Here is a 22,502-nt window from a genome sequence, read left to right on the forward strand (position 1 = left end):
TCTAAATAGCCATAGCCGATTTCTTATAGACTCCAATGAAGATCAACATGATAAAGAAAGCCATACTCAAACCAAATCAATAGTAAATCACAGTTGAAATCTCGGATAAACAAATTATACCACCAACATGAATACCATTATCAGAAACTAAATACCTGGTTCCTACTTCCTAGTACTTCACGAGGGATATAACAACTATCTCCATGGGTAAATACTAAATATAAATTAACCCGCAGGTTCTTCAAATTTTAACTAACAAGAAGCAATATAGCACGATGCAGACTGCAGAGCATTCTGCTGCTTTTTTTTATGAAAACAAGGATTCTACCAAGACTATAGAACTCAAGTCCAGTAACTTTAGCAGAACTGATAACATGTAGAAAGGATCTTCAATTTTTATTAATAAGACGAACAGAAAATAAGAATATGCCTGCAAGAAACACTTAAAAATCCCCAACCAATGATCAAAAACTATTAACATCAACAGCAGATTCAGACAGATAGAGGGACAGACGATGAGAAAGTAAATGCAAGGTAATCTCAAACCAAAACGATAGGTAAATTCACAATCGAAATCTCTGATCCACAAATTTAAACCAACAAGAGTACCATCTTAAGAAGCTAAAACTAGTTCAAAGTGGTAGATTACTTAAGCTAGAAATCGAAACAGAAAACAGTAGAAAACCTCCAGGCTACATGCCAAAGGAGGATGACTGCCGAAACTTAATACTTGTTGTATTTTGAGTAGTACCCAACACCTTTGTTGTTGCTGTTGCTGCTCTTATCAAAGGCAACATGCTTCACCCTGTCCTCATGGTAGTACTCAGTGTAGCCGCTTTTATCACCAACTTTGTAGGTAGCAGAAGTGGTGTGCTCATTCTTGTAGCCACGATTTCCAGACCTATCCACAAACGGTTCGCCACACACTGCCTTGTCCTTACCAGTGAAACGCTCATAGCTCCCACTCTGCTTGTCCTCATTCTTAGCACGGTATGTCTGCTGATGCACGTTCACCTGGTTTACACTGTTTTTGGCCATGGACTTTGAGTAACCGGTACCATAGTCACCAAGAGCGTATTCTTCTGCCATCTACATCCACCAAGAGCATAACTATTAGACATTTCTTATAAACAACGCAGACAGAATGCAGAGACTAGTTTATAATCAATTCATCTTCAAATAAGTGGTTGATTTTGAACAATTCAACCTACCTACTAGCCAAATCCATGATACACAACAACAGTTACAAGGGCAAGCAGAGAAGTATAAGTTCATAGTTAACCATAACTACAAGTAATTAAGCGTCAATCATACTTGGCCTTAAACAATACGTGTAGTCTCCCCATTGTTATCTAAACAGAAGAGAAGGCAATAGCGATGTAGAAAAGCACGATAGGCTCATAACTCAACGCCACAAGAAAACCAAACTGACCAGATATTTTATTACATTGATAAGGCCTATATAACAGCTAATGCAACACGTAAACAGACTATCAAGGAAACATAATCACGATCAAATCTGATTCATCTATTATCACCATTTTGTAACACTATGATGCAGATCACGATTGTCGCATTAAAGGATAATATCAACACAAAATGTGAACACTACAAAAGTCCGCAACCAAAATGTACCAAAATGTATCAAGCTTAACAACGATCTGTCAAACACAGAGCACGTAATTTTCATTTCATACTAGACCTCGTAAAAAATACATCAACACTAACAAAGCTCGCTATTCAAAGCCGTGCAAGCATCTAAACTAGATCTAATGCTCAAAATTAATTTCTAGGCCACAGTATAAAAAGTAATATGACTTCAAACTTCAGCATCTAAATTTTGTAAAAAGCTAAAATATCGAGAAACCAAACTAATCGAAAGATAAAATCAGGCTGAAAATGTATACACTAGTACTAAAAATAATTATACATACATCAAGAACATGACAATGTTGCATCTCTCTTTCTCTCTCTCTCCCTCCCTCTCTCCCTCTCTCTCTCTCCATGTACAAAGCAGATCATGATAGTCATATTAGAAGCCAAAATCAACAATACATATGAACAAACCAACTATAATACATACATAAACATACACACGCATACATTTATACATTTCAAATCAAGGTGAACATAAAACGAAGCTACAACTGTACAGTAAAAAAATAAAAAATAGAACAGTTTATGAAGACATGATTAAGTGATTAACACGTTACAGTGAGACAAATAGAACAAAATATACAGATAAATAACAACAATGTGCATATATAAAAGCAGAAAATTAAAAAAAATACTTGTATATAAAACTCACATTTGATGAAGAAAATAACAAGAGATGCTAGCTAGGGCTTTTGCTGTGAAGTGTGAAAAAGGACCGTTGTAAAGGAAAATGCGAGAGATACCAAATTGGTTCCTAAAAAAATTACAAAATGTCACGTGTAAGGGTTTTATTGGTTATATGAAAATGGACCCCCACATCAGCCTCATTTTATAACAAATTTTTGTACAATCTTTTGTGCCCCTAACATTACTTCTCCCGTAAATGTGTGTGTGGGGAAGTGGGTTGTTATTTATCGAGGGAGTGAGATAAGCATGACTGCATGAGTTAGATGATTTAATGACAACCGTTCGATCGAAAGATGTTGTTTTTAACTGCTGTCATCTACATTTTTAACCTTATCCGAGCAAGGTAACTACTAAATACTTCCGCGGTAAATAGAAGATTCGGGTGATGGTGAACTTTATGGGAAGTTGAGTTGAACTAAGAAGCGGAAATCCGTATTGTAGATTCGTATTATTTTTGGCCATTAATTCATAATCTATAATTAAACGGATTGATCGAAATATTAATTAAATATGTTTAATAAAATATAAATATAAATAATTTATTAAATTATATATATTGATTTAAGAAAAAAATGTACTGATTAATTGAATTATAAAATCAAATCGACTGAACGTATAGAAACAATTAATCGGGTAATTAACCGATAAAATTGATAATTTGTAGAACAGAGGTACGTATATTTCGTGAAAGATACTTCCATGTCATTTTCTGCCAAAAGATTTTTTTTACCGTGCAGTAATTAAACAGACTTGGTGTCTCTAATTTTTTGCCAAAAGATTTTTCACTGTACAGTAATTAAACAGACTTGGTCTTTCATACGCTACCAATAGCCCGGGAAGAGCGGAAGATGGTTCGATTTCGAAGAAAGATTAATTTATTAACAAATGGTTGCTTATCATTCCGAATTTGATTATCATTCAATCTTTGAATTTATTTTTATAAATATTCCAACAAAAAAAGGAACTAGCTGCGACAAATTATTCAACGTTGATAGGAAAATATGGAGATATAGTAATAAATTATAGAGTTAATTCCATTTTGTAACTCCTACCTTTCATTGAATAACAAAACTATATACTTACTTTCAAAAATGCAGTTTGCAACCCCTAATTTTAGACATCAAATACAATATGCATCCCTTTAACCATTTTGTTAAAAAATATTTATATTGTGGAGGGTATAATTGAAATTCAGAAAAATATTTAAATAATAATTTTTAATTAAACTAAAATTTAGAATTTCAAATTATAAAAATAATATTAATGTCAATTATTTAATTACTCAATATAATTTTTAAAATTTTAAAATATAGATATATTTAGAAACTTTATGATTATATATATAAACATATATTTTGCTTAATAAATATATTTTAAGTATTTAGCATTATGAATAATTTAGTGTATTACTAATAGAAAATTGTTATAATTATTTTCATGTAAAAAAATCATTAAAATAAATATTTTAATTAATTTAAAATTTTAGTTATTAATATTAACATCTCAATTTCAATTTTATAATCGTTAGGGATGCATGTTGTAGTTGATATTGAAAATTAGGGGTTGCAAACTGTATTTTACAAAGTAGATATACTGTTTTGATTTTAAATGAAAGGTGGGGGCTACAAAGTGCAATTAACTCTTAATATTATAAGGATAGTGATTTTTGTTTGCGTTATTATAAGATATAAAATTTATTGACCAAGTATTATAATTTTTATATATACTAAATTTTTATGAATTAGAATGGATAATTTTAAGAGTATATTTATTAAATATAGTAGTAGACGTGACAATTCGTCCGTGTCGTATATTTTCATATTGTGTATTTTGGTATTTTGTGTACGTGAAGTTCAAATACAAAACCAACATATTTGGGGTTCGTGTATTTTAGTTTCATGTCATTTTGTGTCGTATTTTTCGTATAAAATTAAATATTAATATTAATTAAAATAATGTAAGATTTGTACGTAATTTTTTTGCGAAATATAATATATATATCACACTTATATATATATTGTAAAATTAAGTAATTATTTCAAAAATAATTATGCATATATCTATTATATATATACATATATACATTATAAATATTAATATTTAGTTATAATATATAATATGTCATATTTTTCGTGTCATGTTGTGTATTTGAAGTGAAAACACAAAATCGACACTAAATCTCGATCATGTACTTTATGTACTTTAGTGTTTATGTATTTTCGTGTTATGTACTAAGAATACAAATACAAATACTAAATTTTCATCTAGTTTAAAAATCGTTAAGTCAGCCTGTTTTAGCTTTCAAAAAAAATGATCATTCTTGGGCCACAAGCCCATTACGAACTTAGGTGGACCATTTGGTAGCCTGAACATAATGGTCACATAGCCACAAATATAACGAAAATTTGAAAGTGGTCCAGTGATACTTTCCCATTTTAGTCCCCGTTTCAGAATAATTCATCTCAGTTTTCATTTCTCTCGTATCCTTATATACTAAAATCCTAGCGGCTTCTCATCCTCTAAATTCGTTTTTTATTTTTATTTATTTTTTAAATTTATATTCAATATTTTTGTTATGAAATTTTTCTTTGAAATTTTATATTCATAAAATAAATTATTTTATTTGGTTTTTGATTAATTTTTAGAAAAATGATAACTTATAAATTATTATTCACCAAACACATCATCAAATTCAAATTATAGGTAAAATTAACCAAACGCGTAAATCATTTATAAGTTTACTAATTTACTACTTATAAATAAAATTATTTAAACACCTAAATAATTTATAAATTACGATTTTCATATTATTTATATGTCAATTTTTAATTTTTAATTATAGATTATATTTTTTTAATAGATGAATGTTTTTGCTGAGTCAGCACTCCGCATTCAATGCTAGTGAGTAGTGACTAGTGAGTCGTGAGAATGAAATGTACTCTGCGTCCGTGAAATTTGAAAACACTGTTCTATGGGCTATGTCATCTGCACAATCTATGGCTGGTCCTCGAGTTCAAAATTGCTAGTTAAATTTGGCCTAGGGGCTTCATAATTCATGCCTACACTAAATATTTGATGAAAATTTGAAATTATATATTCTGAAATTTTGTCAATCAAACTTTAATTATTGAACTTGTACAAACTTTTTGTGACAAATAAAGTTGAGAAATGATGACAAAATTAGTGGTAGGGAAGGAGTAACAGTTTTTTTACTGCTCCCTCCGTCCTAAAATATTTCTTCCATTTTGATTTTTTTATCCTTCATGTTAAGCGATTGACTACTAATTTACGTCTAATTTATAAAATTAAACATAATAATTAATGATTTTGTTGAATTTGTATTTATGTATACTTTAATATAATGAAGTTTTTATATTTGATACTAATACGAAATTAATAATTAAAAGTGTACATTTACAAACGTGTCAGAAAATGTTTTTAGTGACAGACCGAATGCTTTCAAATAGATAATATCGAATATGGTAATGTTAAGTTAGCTTATTCAACCTAGCAATAAAAGAAATAGCTATGATTTAATTATTAATGAACCAAAATTATTTAAACTGAACACTCTTACATTGCACCATTATTTTTAAGCAAATGATCCCTGAAATTAAACCATTTATCTTGTAAACTAATGACAACGTTTGAGATTATAAACATGGATGTATTCACTTTCACTATGCAACTCCAGATAAGGCCAGAAAAGAAAGCCTGGAACTCAGTAGTTAGCACCACCAACTCCTTTTCTAAGTCATCTTAACGTTATCTGCTCTCGCAGTTCTACGGTCGAGTCCACAACAGCAATCAAGTGATTAGATACAAAGAAAGTAAGTGATTTTCAAACCAAGCCTCAAACCAAATCCATAGTAATATCCTAATAGAATACTTCATACAGAACTTAAACCATCAACAGAAGTACCAGCATTACCAAACTAGATAAGTAGTTCCTGATACTAAAGCTTAAATTCAAGATCAAAACATAGATAACCTCCAGGCTACATGCCAATGGAGGATAGATGGTAAAACCTAATACCTGTTGTATTTTGGGTAGTACCCAACTGCTTTCTTGTTGCTGCTGCTGCTTTTATCGAATTCGACATGCTTCACCCTCTCCTCGCGGTAGTACTCAGTATAGCCGCTTTTGTCACCGACTTTGTAGGTAGCAGATTTGGTGTGCTCATCCTTGTAACCTCGATTCCCAGACCTATCCACAAAGGGTTCACCAGAGACAGCCTTGTCCTTGGCAGTGAAACGCTCATAGCTCCCGCTCTGTTTGTCCTCATTCTTAGCACGGTATGTCTGCTGATGCACATTCACCTGACTCCCACCACTCAGCGTCATGGACTTTGAGTAACTGGTGCCATAGCCTGAATGCCCTCCGCTTTTCGTGTTGGGCACTGAGTAAATGGTACCTATGTAACCAACAGCACAATCTTCATCATCCGAATCTGAATACATTCCTGCCATTTGAACTCTGTATCGGCCAAGAGCATAACTATTAAACTTTGCACATGGACACCGCAGACAAAATGTATAAAGTAACTAATATACAATCCAAAAGATGATAATTTACTCCTCTGCAAACCAAAAAACTGCTTTCGATCAATCAAAATTACCTATTAGCCAAATTGAAAACATACAAAAAATAGTAGCTAATGTGCAAGCAAAGCAGTATGCACATGAAATTTAGATTCGATTTTGAGTGCTTTTCAGCATTTACTCTAACCAGTGTATTAGACACCAAATACAACCTTATTAGACATGTATAACATACACCAGGTCCTTGAAAAACTCATAGCTCCCAAGCCCTATTAATATCAAAGGTACACTAATCAATCTGTACAAAATAAGGGAGAATATCAAAACTACCCTATTAATAACATTATATGTATGAAACTAACATTACGCAAACTGAGACACTACCAAAGAAACAAACCAGGCCAATCTTATGCATTTATTATGCCAATTTGTACGACTATATTGCAGATCTTGACACAAGCCAATATCACCACAATACATGTACACTAAACCAAAAATATCCATAACATATTGTTAAACAAACAAACCAGGACAGAATCATTTATCTATATTAAGATTGCGACTATTTCTTAGCACTTTACGACGGATCCTGATAGCCAGTATTTCAACTTTCAACTTCAGTATTAGCTCATAATACGAACACGGTGAATAAAATACATATGTATAGGAAATCAAGGTCATGAAAACATGATCTCGAAATAGAGCCATAAATCTATAACCAGAGACCACATAATATCATATTACGATGAAAAAATTACAAAAGCAGAACAGTTAGATCATCACGAGACAACAGAATCCCAACTAGTCACATACATTATCAAACGCTCAACTAAAAAAAAATCTCCGCATTTTAAATACTGAAAACGACAAATTAAAATAACCTAATATTCATTTTAGCACTCGAAATTAATTTACGAGAAACTATCGAAAATAAAATTAAACTATAAAACTTTAGAAACTAAGCATATGAACAATTTTGCATTAATAAAAACATTACAGATCACGAGGGTGATAATATTACAAACAAATACTAAAACAATGTATGATAACATGAACACTCACAACTATATAAATAAGAAATTGAGCTTAACATAATATGATCCACAAGTGTACAGTAAAAAAAGTACAAAAAGAACAGATCAATTAAATACATGAACAACACAGCAACAGAGAGATAAATAGAACAAAATAAATAAAAAACAAATTTAACTAGAATATAAAAAAAATGAGCAGAATATAGAGATTAATGTGGCGAATGAAACTTACATTTGATGAAAAATTGGGGTATGAAAAGAGAGTCAGACCTTGTACTGTGAAATATGAAGGTGTATTTATAAAGGGAGTGACTGAAGGTAGTGTAAGATAAGTTGATATCAATCGTTGGATTAAAACAAATTACTGCACTAAAATCACGGTAAGTGGAGATCTTTTGGGGCCTAGTTTCATTCAAAAGATTTTTACCGTACAATAATTAACCAGACTTCTAGTGTACGCTTCAACTTCCTCCCTTTACGCTGTGCTCCCGATATTTTCCGGGAGAGAAGAGAAGAAATGGAGGAGAAGAGAAGAGAAAAGAAATAATAGAAGAAAACAGATCCGTCGTGTACTCCCAAGTTTGTGTAAAAAAAGAGAGAAAGTGATAAAAAAGAAGAAGATAATGTGAGAGGATCTTTCCAAATCTGCCCATTTTTTGGAAGAAAATTTTGGGGGGAAAAATTATAATGAATTTTCTCTCCTGATCATTTCTCTTCTCTCACCAAAAAACTCGGGAGTACGCCTCGGAAGGAAAATTTCAAAATTATCATTTCTCTTCTCTTCTCTTCTCTCCATTTTCAAACTCTGGAGTACAGCATTAGGAATGTCTGTCACGGGACCCGTCCCGCGCGGGAATTTGGGAAATTTTTACGTGTTGGACGAAAAATGTAAAAATATTTAAAAAAGATTTGGGGATCGGGAAGATTTCGGAAATTAGAATTTTCTTATCCCGATACACGATAATAATATTTAATATAAATAAATAATATATATATATATTAATTAAAAAAATTATTAATAAATATAACATTATATATAATATATAAATATTTTTAAGTTTAAATTAATTTTCATTGTAGAATATGATTTATTAAAAATAATTTAAATACCATCATCTATTGTAAACATATTTAAATTCGAATTGCTATTTGAAGTCACTGAAATCAATTTATTGTATCGAGTTAGTTAGTGAACTGCAAACGAGATTAAAATTAGTAATATTGTCAATTTTCTTCGATATTTAACAACGAAAAATGCTACTAATATGTTAAATTTTAAGTAGCATTTGACTAGCAGAAGTTCAGGGATTTAGCAGTCATGAACCCAGTTTTGAAGGCGAGGAAATGAGAACGATTGATTCTGTTAAATATCAATGAAAATTGATAAATCGCTGACTTTAGTGAATATCATATGACCTTTTTCAATTCAAGGACTAACATGATATATTAGATTGACTTTGATGACCAACTAAATAATTAACCCTGTAAATAATTTGCTTTTAGAAAAAAATGCTACTACCAAATTTTATTAATATGAATCGGAGAATGAAGAGCCAAGTGTTACAGCTAAATAAAATTGCTCTGTAGTTCGAATTATCCATGAGAAAATTATTTTCCGAATTTATTTTTTGTACTATCGAAATTATCACTTCAAATTACTTATTCGACTTGTTTAAAAATTGTAAATCCGTTATTTTAATATTCGTCCCTTTATCATAAAAGAATGCCTAGTGTTTTAATTCCGAGTAAAAAAATATTTCTACCTGGATTTGTGGACAGTAACTCCGTGATGTAAATAATGTAATGTAATGTTATCGGCAGCAGCATATTAAGAAGTAGAGCGGGTAATTTGGGCAATTTGGTACACGACACAAGAATACGACACGAAAAATATGAATATGAGTTTTAATTTTTGGTACACGAAACACGAATGTATACGAACACGAAACACTAGGGCTGAGCATTCGGTCGGTTCGGTCCAAAACCGGACAGAACCGAATAGGCCGAAAAACCGAATTATCATTTTTTCTTGGACCAAACCGAACCGAACCGAAATTGTAATATATATATTATATTAATTTTTTTATTTAATATACACGAAAAGTACACGGAAAGTAAACGACACGATTCGAATCGGATATGGGTTTCACATATGAGTACATGAAATTAATTCGGGTCAGATATGAGTTTCATGTTTACGTACACGAAATTACACGACACGAAAGTAAATAACACAACCCGAACCCGATTGCTCGCTCTATTGAGAACAGATAGGCAGAAACGGAAGAAAATGAGTTTGAAGCCAAGTCTCAAAGATTAATAGGAAGATTACAATCTAAATCTTAGGAACGGAAATTAAAACCACCAACAAGAGTACAACCATTAGAAGCTAGATTGTATGTCCTAGTAGTAGATTTCTAAAGCTAGAAATTAAGATTGAAATTACTTTACTTTTTAACCACCAGGTATGATTTGGCCTAATTACTTGCGGTATCCACAAAGGGTTCAGCGAAGCGCTCGTAGCTCCCACTCTGTTTGTCCTCGTTCTTTAGTTGGGAAGTCTGTTCATGCACACTCGCCCAATTTCCACCTGTTGTTGCCTTGGACCTCAAGTAGGTGATCTTGTAGTCACCAATAGCATCCCAATATTCTCCACTTTTGGCCTTGGACTCTCCGTACTCATGGTAAGATTCATCATCTGAATATTCTTCATAAGATTCATTATCTGAATATTCTTGACTTTCGTTTGAGTAAGTGGTACCACGACCATCATAAGATTCACCATCTGAATATTCTGATTCATCATTTGGATATTCTTGAGTGTCATTGAAATTTGAATAAGTGGTACCACAATCACTATAAGATTCATCTTCTGAATATTTTTCACCATCTTTGTACTTTGAGTAATTGGTACTACGGTCACTAGAAGATTCAATATCTAAATAATTTTGACCTTTGTTGGACTGGGAGTAATTGACACTATTAGAATTACAATCACGATCAGAATCACAGTCACCAATAGAAGAATTACAGAACCAATAAGAATCAGAATCACAGTCACCAGGAGAATCATAAGAGTCACAGATTCCATAAGAATCAAAATCCGAATCTCCCATTTGAATAAATTCTGTATCCACCATTCCATAAATATCAGGCTTTTTTACATGAATACCACAAGTAGAATATGATAATGCCTAGTGTAGTAACTGAGAACAATCTAAAATACAAGATTATATAATCTTTAAAACAATATTTGCTGCTTACAATTACCTATTAGACATATTAACAAGGCACATAAGGGCTAAAAAGGTACAAAATCATTTTTCAGCGTAACTGTGTAAACAATTAAGCTTTGATTTACACGCGGCCACTTTGATGTTAACAGATTTGACATTGAAATTGGTAAAGCATTTTCTGAACACTGAACACAATTATAAGAAACACAACAGGGTATGACCATTTTGCAAACTATCAATAAGGTAAAAAAAGTATAAGGCTTAATTAACAACAAAAATCTAAAATTAGAGACATGAATGTATAATCTAGAGTCTGTAAAATAATGCAAGAACAAAACAGTTGGATCAAATGAAGACAGAAATAAAACTCACCTTTGGCAAAGGCAGGGCAGGGGCTTTTGCTGTGAACTGAAGGTGTTGGGGATATTTATGTAGGTTAGAAGTTTAAGAGCCCGTTCGGCCTGGGGACTTGTGGAGTCCAATATAAAAGTTATTTTGACTTCAAGTCAAAAGTTTGTTTGAATTAAATCCGAAATCCTCTCCCAATTCTATATAAAAAGTTATTTTCACATGCTTTAAAAAAGATCAAATTGAACATGGTGATATAAATGTTAACTCATTTATTTAGCAAAAATATAAAAGTTGTTAGCTGTTCATTCATGAAAGAAGGGATTAAACTATAACCGTTTCTGATATGGACACACAATAAAAAAATTGAAAATAATTTACGTATCAAAATTATTTTTGAAATTTTACTTTAAGTTGACCAATCTACATTGGATTATTAATTTTCAGCAAATAATCCCCTAAGACTGCCATTCATCTTGTAAACCATCTTAATGTTATATTCTCACTGGAATTTTTTGTTCCGAGTCCACAATAGCAATCAAGTGACTAAATACAAGAAAGTAAGAAAGAAAGTGATTTTCAAGCCAAGCCTCAACCCAAATCCTTAGTGATATCCTAAGAGAAATCTTTAATACAGAACTTCAACCTTCAATGGTAGACTAGACAAGTAGTTCGCAAATGGTAGACTACTAAAGCATAAAATTCAAGATCAAAACATAGAGAATCTCCAGGCTACATGCCAATGAAGGATAGATGGTAAAACCTAATACTTGTTGTATTTTGGGTAGTACCCAACAGCTTTCTTGTTGCTGTTGCTGCTGCTTTTATCGAATTCGACATGCTTCACTTTCTCCTCGCGGTAGTACTCGGTAAAACCGCTTTTGTCACCAACTTTGTAGGTATCAGATCTGGTGTGCTCATCCTTGTAACCTCGATTCCCAGACCTATCCACAAAGGGTTCACCACAGACCGCCTTGTCCTTAGCAGTAAAACGCTCATAGCTCCCATTCTGTTTGTCCTCATTCTTAGCACGGAATGTCTGCTGATGCACATTCACCTGACTTCCACCACTCAGCGTCATGGACTTAAAGCGACTGGTACCGTAGTCACCAAGAGCATGATGTTGTTCAGCTGAATGCCCTTTGCTTTTCGTGTGTAACTCTGAGTGAGTAGTACCATAGTCACCAATAGCATAGTCTTCATCATCTGAAGAGTCTGCACTTTCCACGTGTGACTCTGAGTGAGTAGTACCATAGTCACCAATAGCATAGTCTTCATCATCTGAAGAGTCTGCGCTTTCCACGTGTGACTCTGAGTGAGTAGTACCATAGTCACCAATAGCACAGTCTTCATCATCTGAAGAGTCTCCGCTTTCCACATGAATGGTTCCATGGTCACCAAGAGCACAGTCCCCAACGTCTTCATCATCTGAAGCGACTCCGCTTTCCACGTGAGTGGTATCGTAGTCACCAAGAGCATAGTCTCCACCGCCTTCATGATCTGAATTGTCTTCCCCTCCCATGTTGGACTCCGAGTATGTGTCTTCATAGTCATCACCAGCATAATATTCATCATCCGAATCTGAATACACTCCTGCCATTTGTAGATACTCTGTATCCACCAAAAGCGTAACTGAGAACAAAGTAACAGAAAGCACAATGCAATAAACTCAGAGAAAAGAAGAGATAAAAGGCTATAATAATTATTGCACCAAAATGATATGCAGCCAAAATCTGAATTGACAATATAACAACTTGTCCTTTTTGTTGTGTATGTGTCTAGGGTTTAGGTATATTTCTGTGTATAAGGTGCAGAATGGAATATAGAAACAAGAGAAGAACTATGTATTCTGGGCTTCTAATATATTCTGTATATTTCAATCTTTTCAATCTTATTAAAAACAATATAATCTTCTCCTTTATATAATAGGAGAATATAAAACATCATACATGAATTAAAATAGATACATCTACTGAGTTCTTTGAACCATACTTAATGCAACCTCTTATATTCTTCTACATTCTCTGAACCAACAATATGCATGAATATTCCTGAATTCCAGGAGTTAGTTTACTTGTTCAACACTTTTATCCTCTATCAGGAGGAGCCTACTGCCACTACTTAATTACACAAAGTCCAGAATACCCTTCTATCTTAGAGCAAAGCCAATGGTGTGCTAAATATAAGTGTAGCTATTTCTATAATTTAGCTATTTCTATAATTTAGCACCAAAAAGTACATATCGGTGCTAAAATAGAACCATGTCTCCAATTGTTTGTGCTAAATCTTGTATAATATACATCAAAAACTCATATCCAAAACCTAAAAACATCAAAGGTACACTAATTATTCTGTACGAAATAGGGGAGAATATCAAAACTACCAGAACTGACATTATATTTATAAAAGCATTATTACGCAATATGCAGATCCTCCCAAAGAATCAAACAATGCTGGGATCTTGCACATCTATTATCGCCAATTTGTACTACTATATTGCAGATCACAACATCACCACATTATATGTACACTAACTGAAAATATTTATGATACTGTCAAACAAACAAACCAGGCAAGAATCATCTATTTACGTACAGATTAGGATTGTGACCATTTCTTAACACCTTACAACTGATCCTGATAGTCATACTTCAACACGACAAGTCAATAATCCTAGCACATTATATGAACACCGTAAACAAAAATATATATGTAAAGAAAGCCACATGATCTAGATCTAGAAGCCCCGTGATATCAATTTTTACGGTAAAAATATTGCAAAAGCTGAACAGTGAAATCATCGTGAGACAAACAGAACCCCTACTAATCACATACTCCCTCCGTTCCAATTAATCTGTCCAGTTTGAGTTTTGCACGTAGTTTAAGGTGCATTGACCGCATAGTTCCATTGATTATTTTTCAACTTTTCTTTTTGTGAATAAAAATTTAAGATTTGAATATTTATTTACAAAAAAAATTGAAAGATAATCAGCGGAACTATGCGGTTAATGCTCCTTAAACTACGTGCAAAAGTCAAACTGGACAGATAAATTGGGACGGAGGGAGTACATCATTAAAAGCTCGACTAAACATCTACTCTCCTCGGCATTTAAACACCAAAAATAACAAATTAAAACTATAGTAAGCTACATTTTAGAAATCAAAATTCATTGTTTACAGTACATTGTTGTAACATCTCGGAATCACGGAGAAATATCAAAGATGAATAAGTCCAAAAACAGCTACATAATATGTACTTAATTATACTCAAACTGTGTATTCTAACCATATGAATAATTTTAGAGCACTATATATATATAAATCATGACTGTCATAAACTCATAATATTTGCCAACAAATAATAACACAATATATGAACACTTACAACACACAAGCCACTACTAAAAATATAAGAAATCAAGCTTAACCTAACATTATTTACAAGTCTGCATTAAAAAATTACAAATAAACAGAACAGTTAAATAAATGAATAACACAGCACAGAGAGAGATATAGAACGAAATAATTATAAAAATATTTAACCAAAATATACATTAAAAAATAAACAGAATATAGAGAATGTTGTGTAAATGAAAGACTTACATTTGATGAAGAAACAAGCAGCTGCTAGAAAGAGTGAGGGCTTGTACTGTGAAAATGAAGGGGTTATTTATAAAGGTGGAGTGAGATGAGTTGATATCAACCGTTGGATTTAAGAAAATTACTGCACTATGATCACGGTAAGTTGGAGATCCTTTTGGTTTGTTTCTGTTAGTAAAAGATTTTTTACGTACGATACATCAATGATTAACCAGACTTGGAGTCCCCTATAGGCTACAATACAACAGCTTACCTTGTTGCATTCTAAATAAGCGGTACTAAAGTCGCTATTTGGTTAGTAAATCGAATTAATTAAGTGAAAATAGGGTTAAAAATTATTTTTTTATGAAAATTAGTTAAAAATTGAATTAATCGATCAAAAAATGGGTTAATTGATTAAAAAATCGATCTCATTGATAAAAATTTGAAATACTACTGAGAGAGATAAAGATAATATAAATTTATTGAAAATTTAAGAAAAATAATCTCGTATACATATTTACTATTTAAATAATTAAATAATAAACATTCTTAATTTTCATCTCAAATTGATAACATTAAATATTTATTTCTTTAAGGCATGCAAGAACACGTAATATGTGCGTGATTCATAACACATGTTAATTACCTTAGTGGTATAATATAGTGTAAACTAATTTTATAATTTGGGTTCGATTCTTAAGAGCAACAAAACTTTTTAATAAATAGAACATTTAAGGCCCTTCGATTTTCAATGTAAATAGGACAAGATTTGTCTGGGAGCCTCAGTTTACGATGCTGGTGTGGATGAGATGTACACGACGACATTGGCATATCGAAAAATGAAATTAAATTTTAAATTTGTTGTACAACTTCAATTTTTGATATATAAAATTATAAGTTTTATTTGAGTAGGGTCAAATTATTATTAGTATGTATAAAATTTAATTAAAATATGTGTCTGTTTGGTATTGCTGTAAGAAATTGCTGTACTGTTAGAAAAAGTGCTTGCAGAAAAAGTGTTGTTTTAAAAATCGGATGACTGTTTGGTAAAAGTAATGTTACTTGTGCTGTTTAAATAAAAGCTGGAAAAAAACTGTTTGGTAATTTTTTTTTCTGAAAATGCTGTAAGATGAGTTACATACAAAATTGAAATTTATTCAAATTAATACTCTTAAAAATTGAATTGGTAAAATAATTATATCAAAATAAAATAACTCATACGTTCTCCATTATTAAACTATGAGCTATTTGATTGCGAAGTATGTCCATTTGCCTTGATTTATCACTTCTTTGACTCTGTTCTAAAACTTGTGATTGACGATCTGAAAAACTATCTCTGGGCACAAAATCTGGATGTGTATCAAATTCGTGAAAAATCTTATCTTGAATGGTGCTCAATCTAATGTAATTATGCAGTGCCATTGACGCCACAACAATATTTCTTTGAGATTCAAAAGAATATTGAGGCATATTCATCAAGATCTTCCATCTTTTCTTCCAAACTCCAAATATTCTTTCTATGCAACTTCTAAGAGATGAATGAGCTTTATTAAATATTTCTTGATAACCCTCCGGTGCATGTCCATGATGAAATTCAGGAAGATGATATCTAAATTTTTTGTATGGACCAAGATATCCTAATGTATGTGGATATCCAGCATCTACCAAATAATACTTGCCTGCATATTCAAAAAAAACATATATATATATTACAATAATCAATTATACCAATACTTGCGTGTGTGTGTGTTTAAGTGTAATTTAATAAATATTACCATGGGGTGGAGAAGGGAAATTTAAATGTGGTGTGTTAACTGCAGAATTAAAAATGCGGGCATCATGAGTAGTTCCTTCCCATCCTGCTAAAACAAATGTAAATCGCATAACAAAGCTACAAACGGCCATCACATTTTGTGTTGCCACATTTTTTCTTCCTACAAACCGCACTTGATCATCTACGGGTACACAAGCATGTACATGAGTCCCGTCAATTGCACCAATACAATCTTGTAGATATAATATATTACAATAATGAACAATGATTAATTATAAATAGTAATATTGACATAGTTATATATTATGAAAATGACATTAAAATTCTAAAATAAAATTATACCTTAAAATGAGGCATATATCTATCATCGTTAAGTATATGAGATGGTATCTTCTTAAATTCTAGATCGTCAGGCTTTATCAAATTTTTAGCAAAGGAGCAAACTGATTGTAGAACTTCATGAAAAACTCTACTTACTGTTTCACCGGAATGCTGAAAACGTTCTTGCGCGTGTCTGTTGGACGCACCTTGAGCTAAAACAAAAATAAAAATTCCTACCTTTTCGATAACTGACATCCTCCTTGAAGGTTTTAGATCATACATATTTTCCAAGTCTTGAGAGAGCTGAAAAATGTTTCTTTTTCCATTCTAAACATATCCTTGCACCTTATTCCATTCATAGTTAATATTTCTTGCATCCATCTATGATCAGTTTGATAAGATGTCATACACGGAACTTTATGAATAAATGTGCAATAATATTCTACAACTGCACTAGTTGCACATACTATCAAATCCCATAAATCATCATTATCATCGACCATCTCATTAGTTATCTCATCACCGGTACTCTGGTAATCCATATCTATAAATGTAACAAACACAAATTAAATTAGCATTTTTAAACACTAATATACATTAACAAGAAAAAACTTTAATAAAAAAATTAACATACGAAAAAAATGCATTAGTCATTAAATGAAACACTAAATAAAATTAACTTAAACCCCTAAATAAATATTTATGTCCAATAAATTATTATGAGGTAACTTATTCAAACTAATTTTTCGCATTCTCGGCGTCTTGTTTTTTTTTCTGATAGTTTAACCAACCAACTTTAGCATCCGCAGTTTGTAGGTGTTTCCATAACTCTCTTTTAACTTTCTGCTCAAACATCGTCACAGCAAAATAATACAGATCACTATTTTTAGTGATCTCTGGGATGGAATGCAGATCATCCATAACTTCTTTTATAGTGCAACCTGCAACTTTTGTGATAGAACTTCTTTTCTCAACCGTCGCCACCAGTTTAGATATATCAGATCTCAATTTTGACGCGCTACTTAATCTTTGCTTGGTAGCTCCTTTTTCTTTTGGATTTTTATGTAGTTTCTGAGCAGCTTCTTTGCCTGTCTTTTGTCTTTTACCCATTTTTGAATTATCATCTGAAATTGTATCATCTTGTTCCTGTAAGTACATATCCAAACTCTTCTGCAGTGGATCGTCACCTGACTCGTTTAAACTTATAATATCATCCTCATTTGGACCATTGTATGCTTGCACATTTGCATTAGATGATGGGGCCCAAGCAAACTCCCCGGTTGCAGCTGTAGCTCCGAACATCAAATCATTTTTTGCAATAAGTTCGGGTTCTATCCCTTTTTTTTGAAATTTGGCATACTCTTTATTCAACTGCAAGTTAACCACAAGGATATCAATTGATATATTTCGTAATCAAGTAAAAAATAATCAAATTTAAATAAAAAAAATTACCTTTATTTTTTCGTTCCACCATTCAGAAGTTGCATCCACCGTTTCTAATCTTGGATCCCAGCCCAACCCAGTCTCCTTACCTATTAATTCTTTTCAAAGCTTCCAGTCCAACTTCAATGCATCCCACTTATTTTTTAGTTGAGGCTTCCATTATTTTAACCCGATCAGGTTTTAAAAATTTGTAACAACAAATTCCCATCCTTTTGTATTAAAATGTGTAGAAGGTCGCAAGCCTTTATTGATAGCAGTTATACAAATATCGCAAACTATATGTGTTGTGCTCAGATTCCATTTTGCTTTTGATCTGGAAGAATCTTGTGTTTCCTCGATTGAATTCTTCTGTGTCTTATGAGCCATATTTAATCTATTATAAAATAAAAATATACATGTAAAGAGTGATAGTAATTACCCAATGAGATCCATGTGAAAGCTGAGGGGAGGAATTTATATATTGAGCATGTCATGTTTAAATGTTAATATTACAATATAATATAATATATTATATTATATATTTGATAGCACTGTATACAGACATGACGTACTATGGTAGAAACAAGGAGAACACTTGCATTTAGCTTTGTATGTTCAACAGTGTTTTCGAAACTAAGCATGCATTTTCGCACAATGAAAGTAAAGTGATGGATAAAAGTTTGCACATGCAGTAATGGAGTGTATTTCTATTATATTTATTTATACACTTCAGGGACCCACATCATATGGACTTCTTCTTCCACAGTCATTGTAAAATTGCTAGTGCAGTTGATGATGCATTGAGAGCACACATTATATTCTGTATATTTAACATATCTTGAAAATTATTAAAGTTGCATTTTTTGATTGGAACAACATGCCTAATTAATATGTAGGGAAGGTTTGAGCGGCTTAATGATGATCTGCATTTTTTTTGCTAAGTAATGATAATATGCATATTAACCTAATAAACGTAGTAAGCCAATTTATAAGCTATCGGGATAAAACAATATTTATTTTATAGCAATTAGTTAATCATGTAACATGTATCACGACCCTTACATAAACCAGTTGCAGAATATTAACCAGAAGACAAACAATAATGATATGAAACAAAATTTAGCATCCTGAACATTAAAGAATATAGTGAACAATACAGTTTCTTAATTTTCTTAAAATATTAAGCATGAATAAATACAAACCTTATATATGTACACCATGTGTTTATATATTAACATATACAAAGGAAGATGAAACACATACCAGAACAAACGGCTTGAATCAAAGTAATAGCTTCTCAGTTGCTCTCTGTTGTCTGCTCTCAACTCAAAGAACCCAGCAGCTTCATGAACCCTATTTTGATAATTTATTGGTCGTATATTATATAATGATTACAGTAGGTTATAAAAATAAGTTTTTGTGTTCAATTATAATACGTTTATTAGGTTATATTTTTAAGTTTTTGTTTTTTATTAATAGGTCGTATGTATATTTGGTTATACTTTGAGATGATATAGGAAATATGTAAATTTGTAAAAAAATGTAGTTCCCAGGGTTTGATACCTGACCCCTATACTGCTGTCCGCCAAAGCCGCTTATCTTAAAAGCATGGTGAGGGCTGCTTTGTATATAATCAGCTTTTGGACCAAAAGTGTGGTTCAAAAAAGTACTTTTAAATTTACCAAACAGTTTTAATACAGCTTTTCTGAAAAAAGCTGTTGTAGCGGTGTGCAACAACAACGCCAAACAGACACTATGTTCAATGAGAAATCGCCAAAAATACCTTTTTTAAAAAAAATTGTAACAAGAATACCACTTTTTCAAGTATATGACCAAAAATACCCATCTAATACGCATTTGTAAAATGGGTAACTCTAATACGCATTTGACAAATGGGTATTAGGTAAAAAAAACAAAAAAAAACAAAAACAAAACAAAAGACACGCATTTCCGAAATGCGTATCACCAAAAGTCAAAGGGTGATACGCATTTCAGAAATGTGTGTCTTTTGTTTTGTTTTTGTTTTTTTTTTAATTTTTTTTACCTAATAACCATTTGATACGCATTTCTAAAATGCGTATCTCGTTTATATATATTTTTTATTTTTTTTAAACATTTTTTTACACAAATTACTCGTTTGTTAAATGGGTATTAGTGATACCCAACTTAGAAATGCGTATTATAGTGGTATTTTTGGCCATATACTTGAAAAAATGGTATTCTTGTCACATACTCTAAAAAAGTGGTATTTTTGTCATTTTTTCACAATTTTTAGTTGAGTGGGTACTATACCCTCCCTATGTCCCTGATTGATGGTACCTTGAAATTTGAAAACACTGTTCTTGTTAATTTTAGTCAAATAAGAGTCCTAGTCTTTAGCATTATTGGCTAGTGGAAAATAGTTGATTTAGTCAAGTTTGTTTCCTTTATTCTAGCTGCAGTTGTAGTAGTGGTTTCTTTATTTCTAGTTATAGGTGGTTGTAGTTCTTCTATATATGTAATGCTTTTCAGGAGTAATAAATAAGTCATTTGCTTTGAAGTCTTATTGTAGTTTATATTTGGTATTAGAGCGTGTGACTTGAGAGATCCGAAAAACAGTACGAAACACTTGAGGGAGCACGAAAGATGGGTTCAGAAGCAAATTTTGCAGCAGCCTCCATTCCGAAGTTTGATGGTGACTACGATCATTGGAGCATGATCATGAAGAATTTCCTTCGTTCTAAGGAGTACTGGGTTGCTGTTGAAAAGGGTTACAATGAGCCAGATAGTCGAGATAAATTGACACCAGCTGAAATAACAAGCCTGGAAGAGATGAAACTGAAGGATTTGAAGGCCAAGAATTACTTGTTTCAATCAATTGACAAGTCAATTCTCAAGACAATCACTCAGAAGGAGACATCTAAACAGCTCTGGGATTCCGTGAAGGTTAAGTGTCAAGGCAATGCTCGAGTGAAGAGAGCTCAACTCAATCGTTTACGTCGGGATTTTGAAGTTTTGGCAATGAAGCAAGGAGAATCAATCACTGATTACTTTGGAAGAGTAATGACGATTGCCAATGACACGAGGAATTATGGAGAAGACATGGCTGATGTCAAGATCGTTGAGAAGATTTTGAGAACTCTTACTGATAAATGGAACTATGTTGTTTGTTCCATTGAGGAAGCCAAGGACATAGATCAACTATCTGTGGATGCCTTACAGAGTTCTTTGTTGGTTCATGAGCAGAAGTTCAAAGCAGGTGGAGAAGAAGAGCAGGCCTTGAAGGTGACTCATGAGGATCACTATGGTGGAAGAGGACAACGAAGAATTGGTCTTCGAGGAGGTAGAGGACAAGGCAGGGGTCGTCAACCATGGAGTAAGGCAACCATTGAGTCTTACAAATGTCATAAGCTTGGGCATTTTCAGTACGAGTGTCAAGCAAACTATGCAGGTGTGGAAGAATCTGAGGAGATGGTGCTGATGGCATATATTGAGAAGGCTGGAGATGATAAAGATGTGGTGTGGTACATTGACTCTGGGTGCAGCAACCACATGTGTGGCAATTTATCTCTTTTCTGTGATGTAACGAAGGGAAATAGCAAGGTGGTCAGGTTGGGAAACTCTGCGAGCATGGAGGTGGCCGGAAAGGGCAGTGTTTGTTTAACTATCAAGGGGATCAACTACGTTGTACGAAATGTATACTATGTTCCTGGATTGAAGAATAATCTCCTTAGTGTTGGACAACTGCAAGAAAGAGGCTTGGCTGTGCTAATGAAGAAGAATGAGTGTCGCATTTATCACGACACTAAGGGTCTGGTATTTCAAACCAACATGACAGAAAATCGAATGTTTGTTGATATCAAAAGCCAAGCCAAGCAACAAAGATCACAAAGAAGAGGAATGTCTTCAAGTAGTCACTGA

General features: G+C 32.4%; 5 protein-coding genes across 6 annotated transcripts; 1 reads left to right on the forward strand and 4 right to left on the reverse strand.

Moving 5' to 3' along the window:
- Positions 1-499: 499 nt before the first annotated feature.
- LOC141706404 (uncharacterized) lies at positions 500-2,517 on the reverse strand. 2 transcript variants are annotated; one of them, XM_074509170.1, is made up of 2 exons: positions 1,315-1,510; positions 500-1,089 (listed from the first exon to the last, which is right to left on the reverse strand). In XM_074509170.1, the coding sequence occupies exon 2, from the start codon at positions 1,087-1,089 to the stop codon at positions 724-726; it is 366 nt and encodes a 121-aa protein (XP_074365271.1). In that variant the 5' UTR covers positions 1,315-1,510; the 3' UTR covers positions 500-723. The 2 variants fall into 2 exon arrangements, with proteins under 2 accessions (XP_074365271.1, XP_074365270.1); XM_074509169.1 differs by lacking the exon at positions 1,315-1,510 and adding an exon at positions 2,309-2,517 and having other exon boundaries at positions 501-1,089.
- A 3,620-nt stretch (positions 2,518-6,137) lies between these two features.
- LOC141708777 (uncharacterized) lies at positions 6,138-8,416 on the reverse strand. The gene is made up of 2 exons (XM_074512553.1): positions 8,152-8,416; positions 6,138-6,820 (listed from the first exon to the last, which is right to left on the reverse strand). Exon 2 carries the CDS (start codon positions 6,811-6,813, stop codon positions 6,373-6,375), a length of 441 nt encoding a protein of 146 aa, XP_074368654.1. The 5' UTR covers positions 6,814-6,820; positions 8,152-8,416; the 3' UTR covers positions 6,138-6,372.
- A 1,746-nt stretch (positions 8,417-10,162) lies between these two features.
- Positions 10,163-11,576, reverse strand: LOC141706405 (uncharacterized). Its single transcript, XM_074509171.1, has 2 exons — positions 11,528-11,576; positions 10,163-11,046 (listed from the first exon to the last, which is right to left on the reverse strand). Exon 2 carries the CDS (start codon positions 11,033-11,035, stop codon positions 10,397-10,399), a length of 639 nt encoding a protein of 212 aa, XP_074365272.1. The 5' UTR covers positions 11,036-11,046; positions 11,528-11,576; the 3' UTR covers positions 10,163-10,396.
- A 403-nt stretch (positions 11,577-11,979) lies between these two features.
- Positions 11,980-15,172, reverse strand: LOC141708778 (uncharacterized). Its single transcript, XM_074512554.1, has 2 exons — positions 15,107-15,172; positions 11,980-13,135 (listed from the first exon to the last, which is right to left on the reverse strand). Exon 2 carries the CDS (start codon positions 13,101-13,103, stop codon positions 12,267-12,269), a length of 837 nt encoding a protein of 278 aa, XP_074368655.1. The 5' UTR covers positions 13,104-13,135; positions 15,107-15,172; the 3' UTR covers positions 11,980-12,266.
- Positions 15,173-21,227: 6,055 nt separating this feature from the next.
- LOC141703678 (uncharacterized) lies at positions 21,228-22,502 on the forward strand. Its single transcript, XM_074507125.1, has one exon. The coding sequence runs from the start codon at positions 21,228-21,230 to the stop codon at positions 22,500-22,502; it is 1,275 nt and encodes a 424-aa protein (XP_074363226.1).

This window comes from Apium graveolens, chromosome 2 (assembly GCF_009905375.1).
Source record: "Apium graveolens cultivar Ventura chromosome 2, ASM990537v1, whole genome shotgun sequence".
Taxonomy (NCBI): domain Eukaryota; kingdom Viridiplantae; phylum Streptophyta; class Magnoliopsida; order Apiales; family Apiaceae; genus Apium; species Apium graveolens.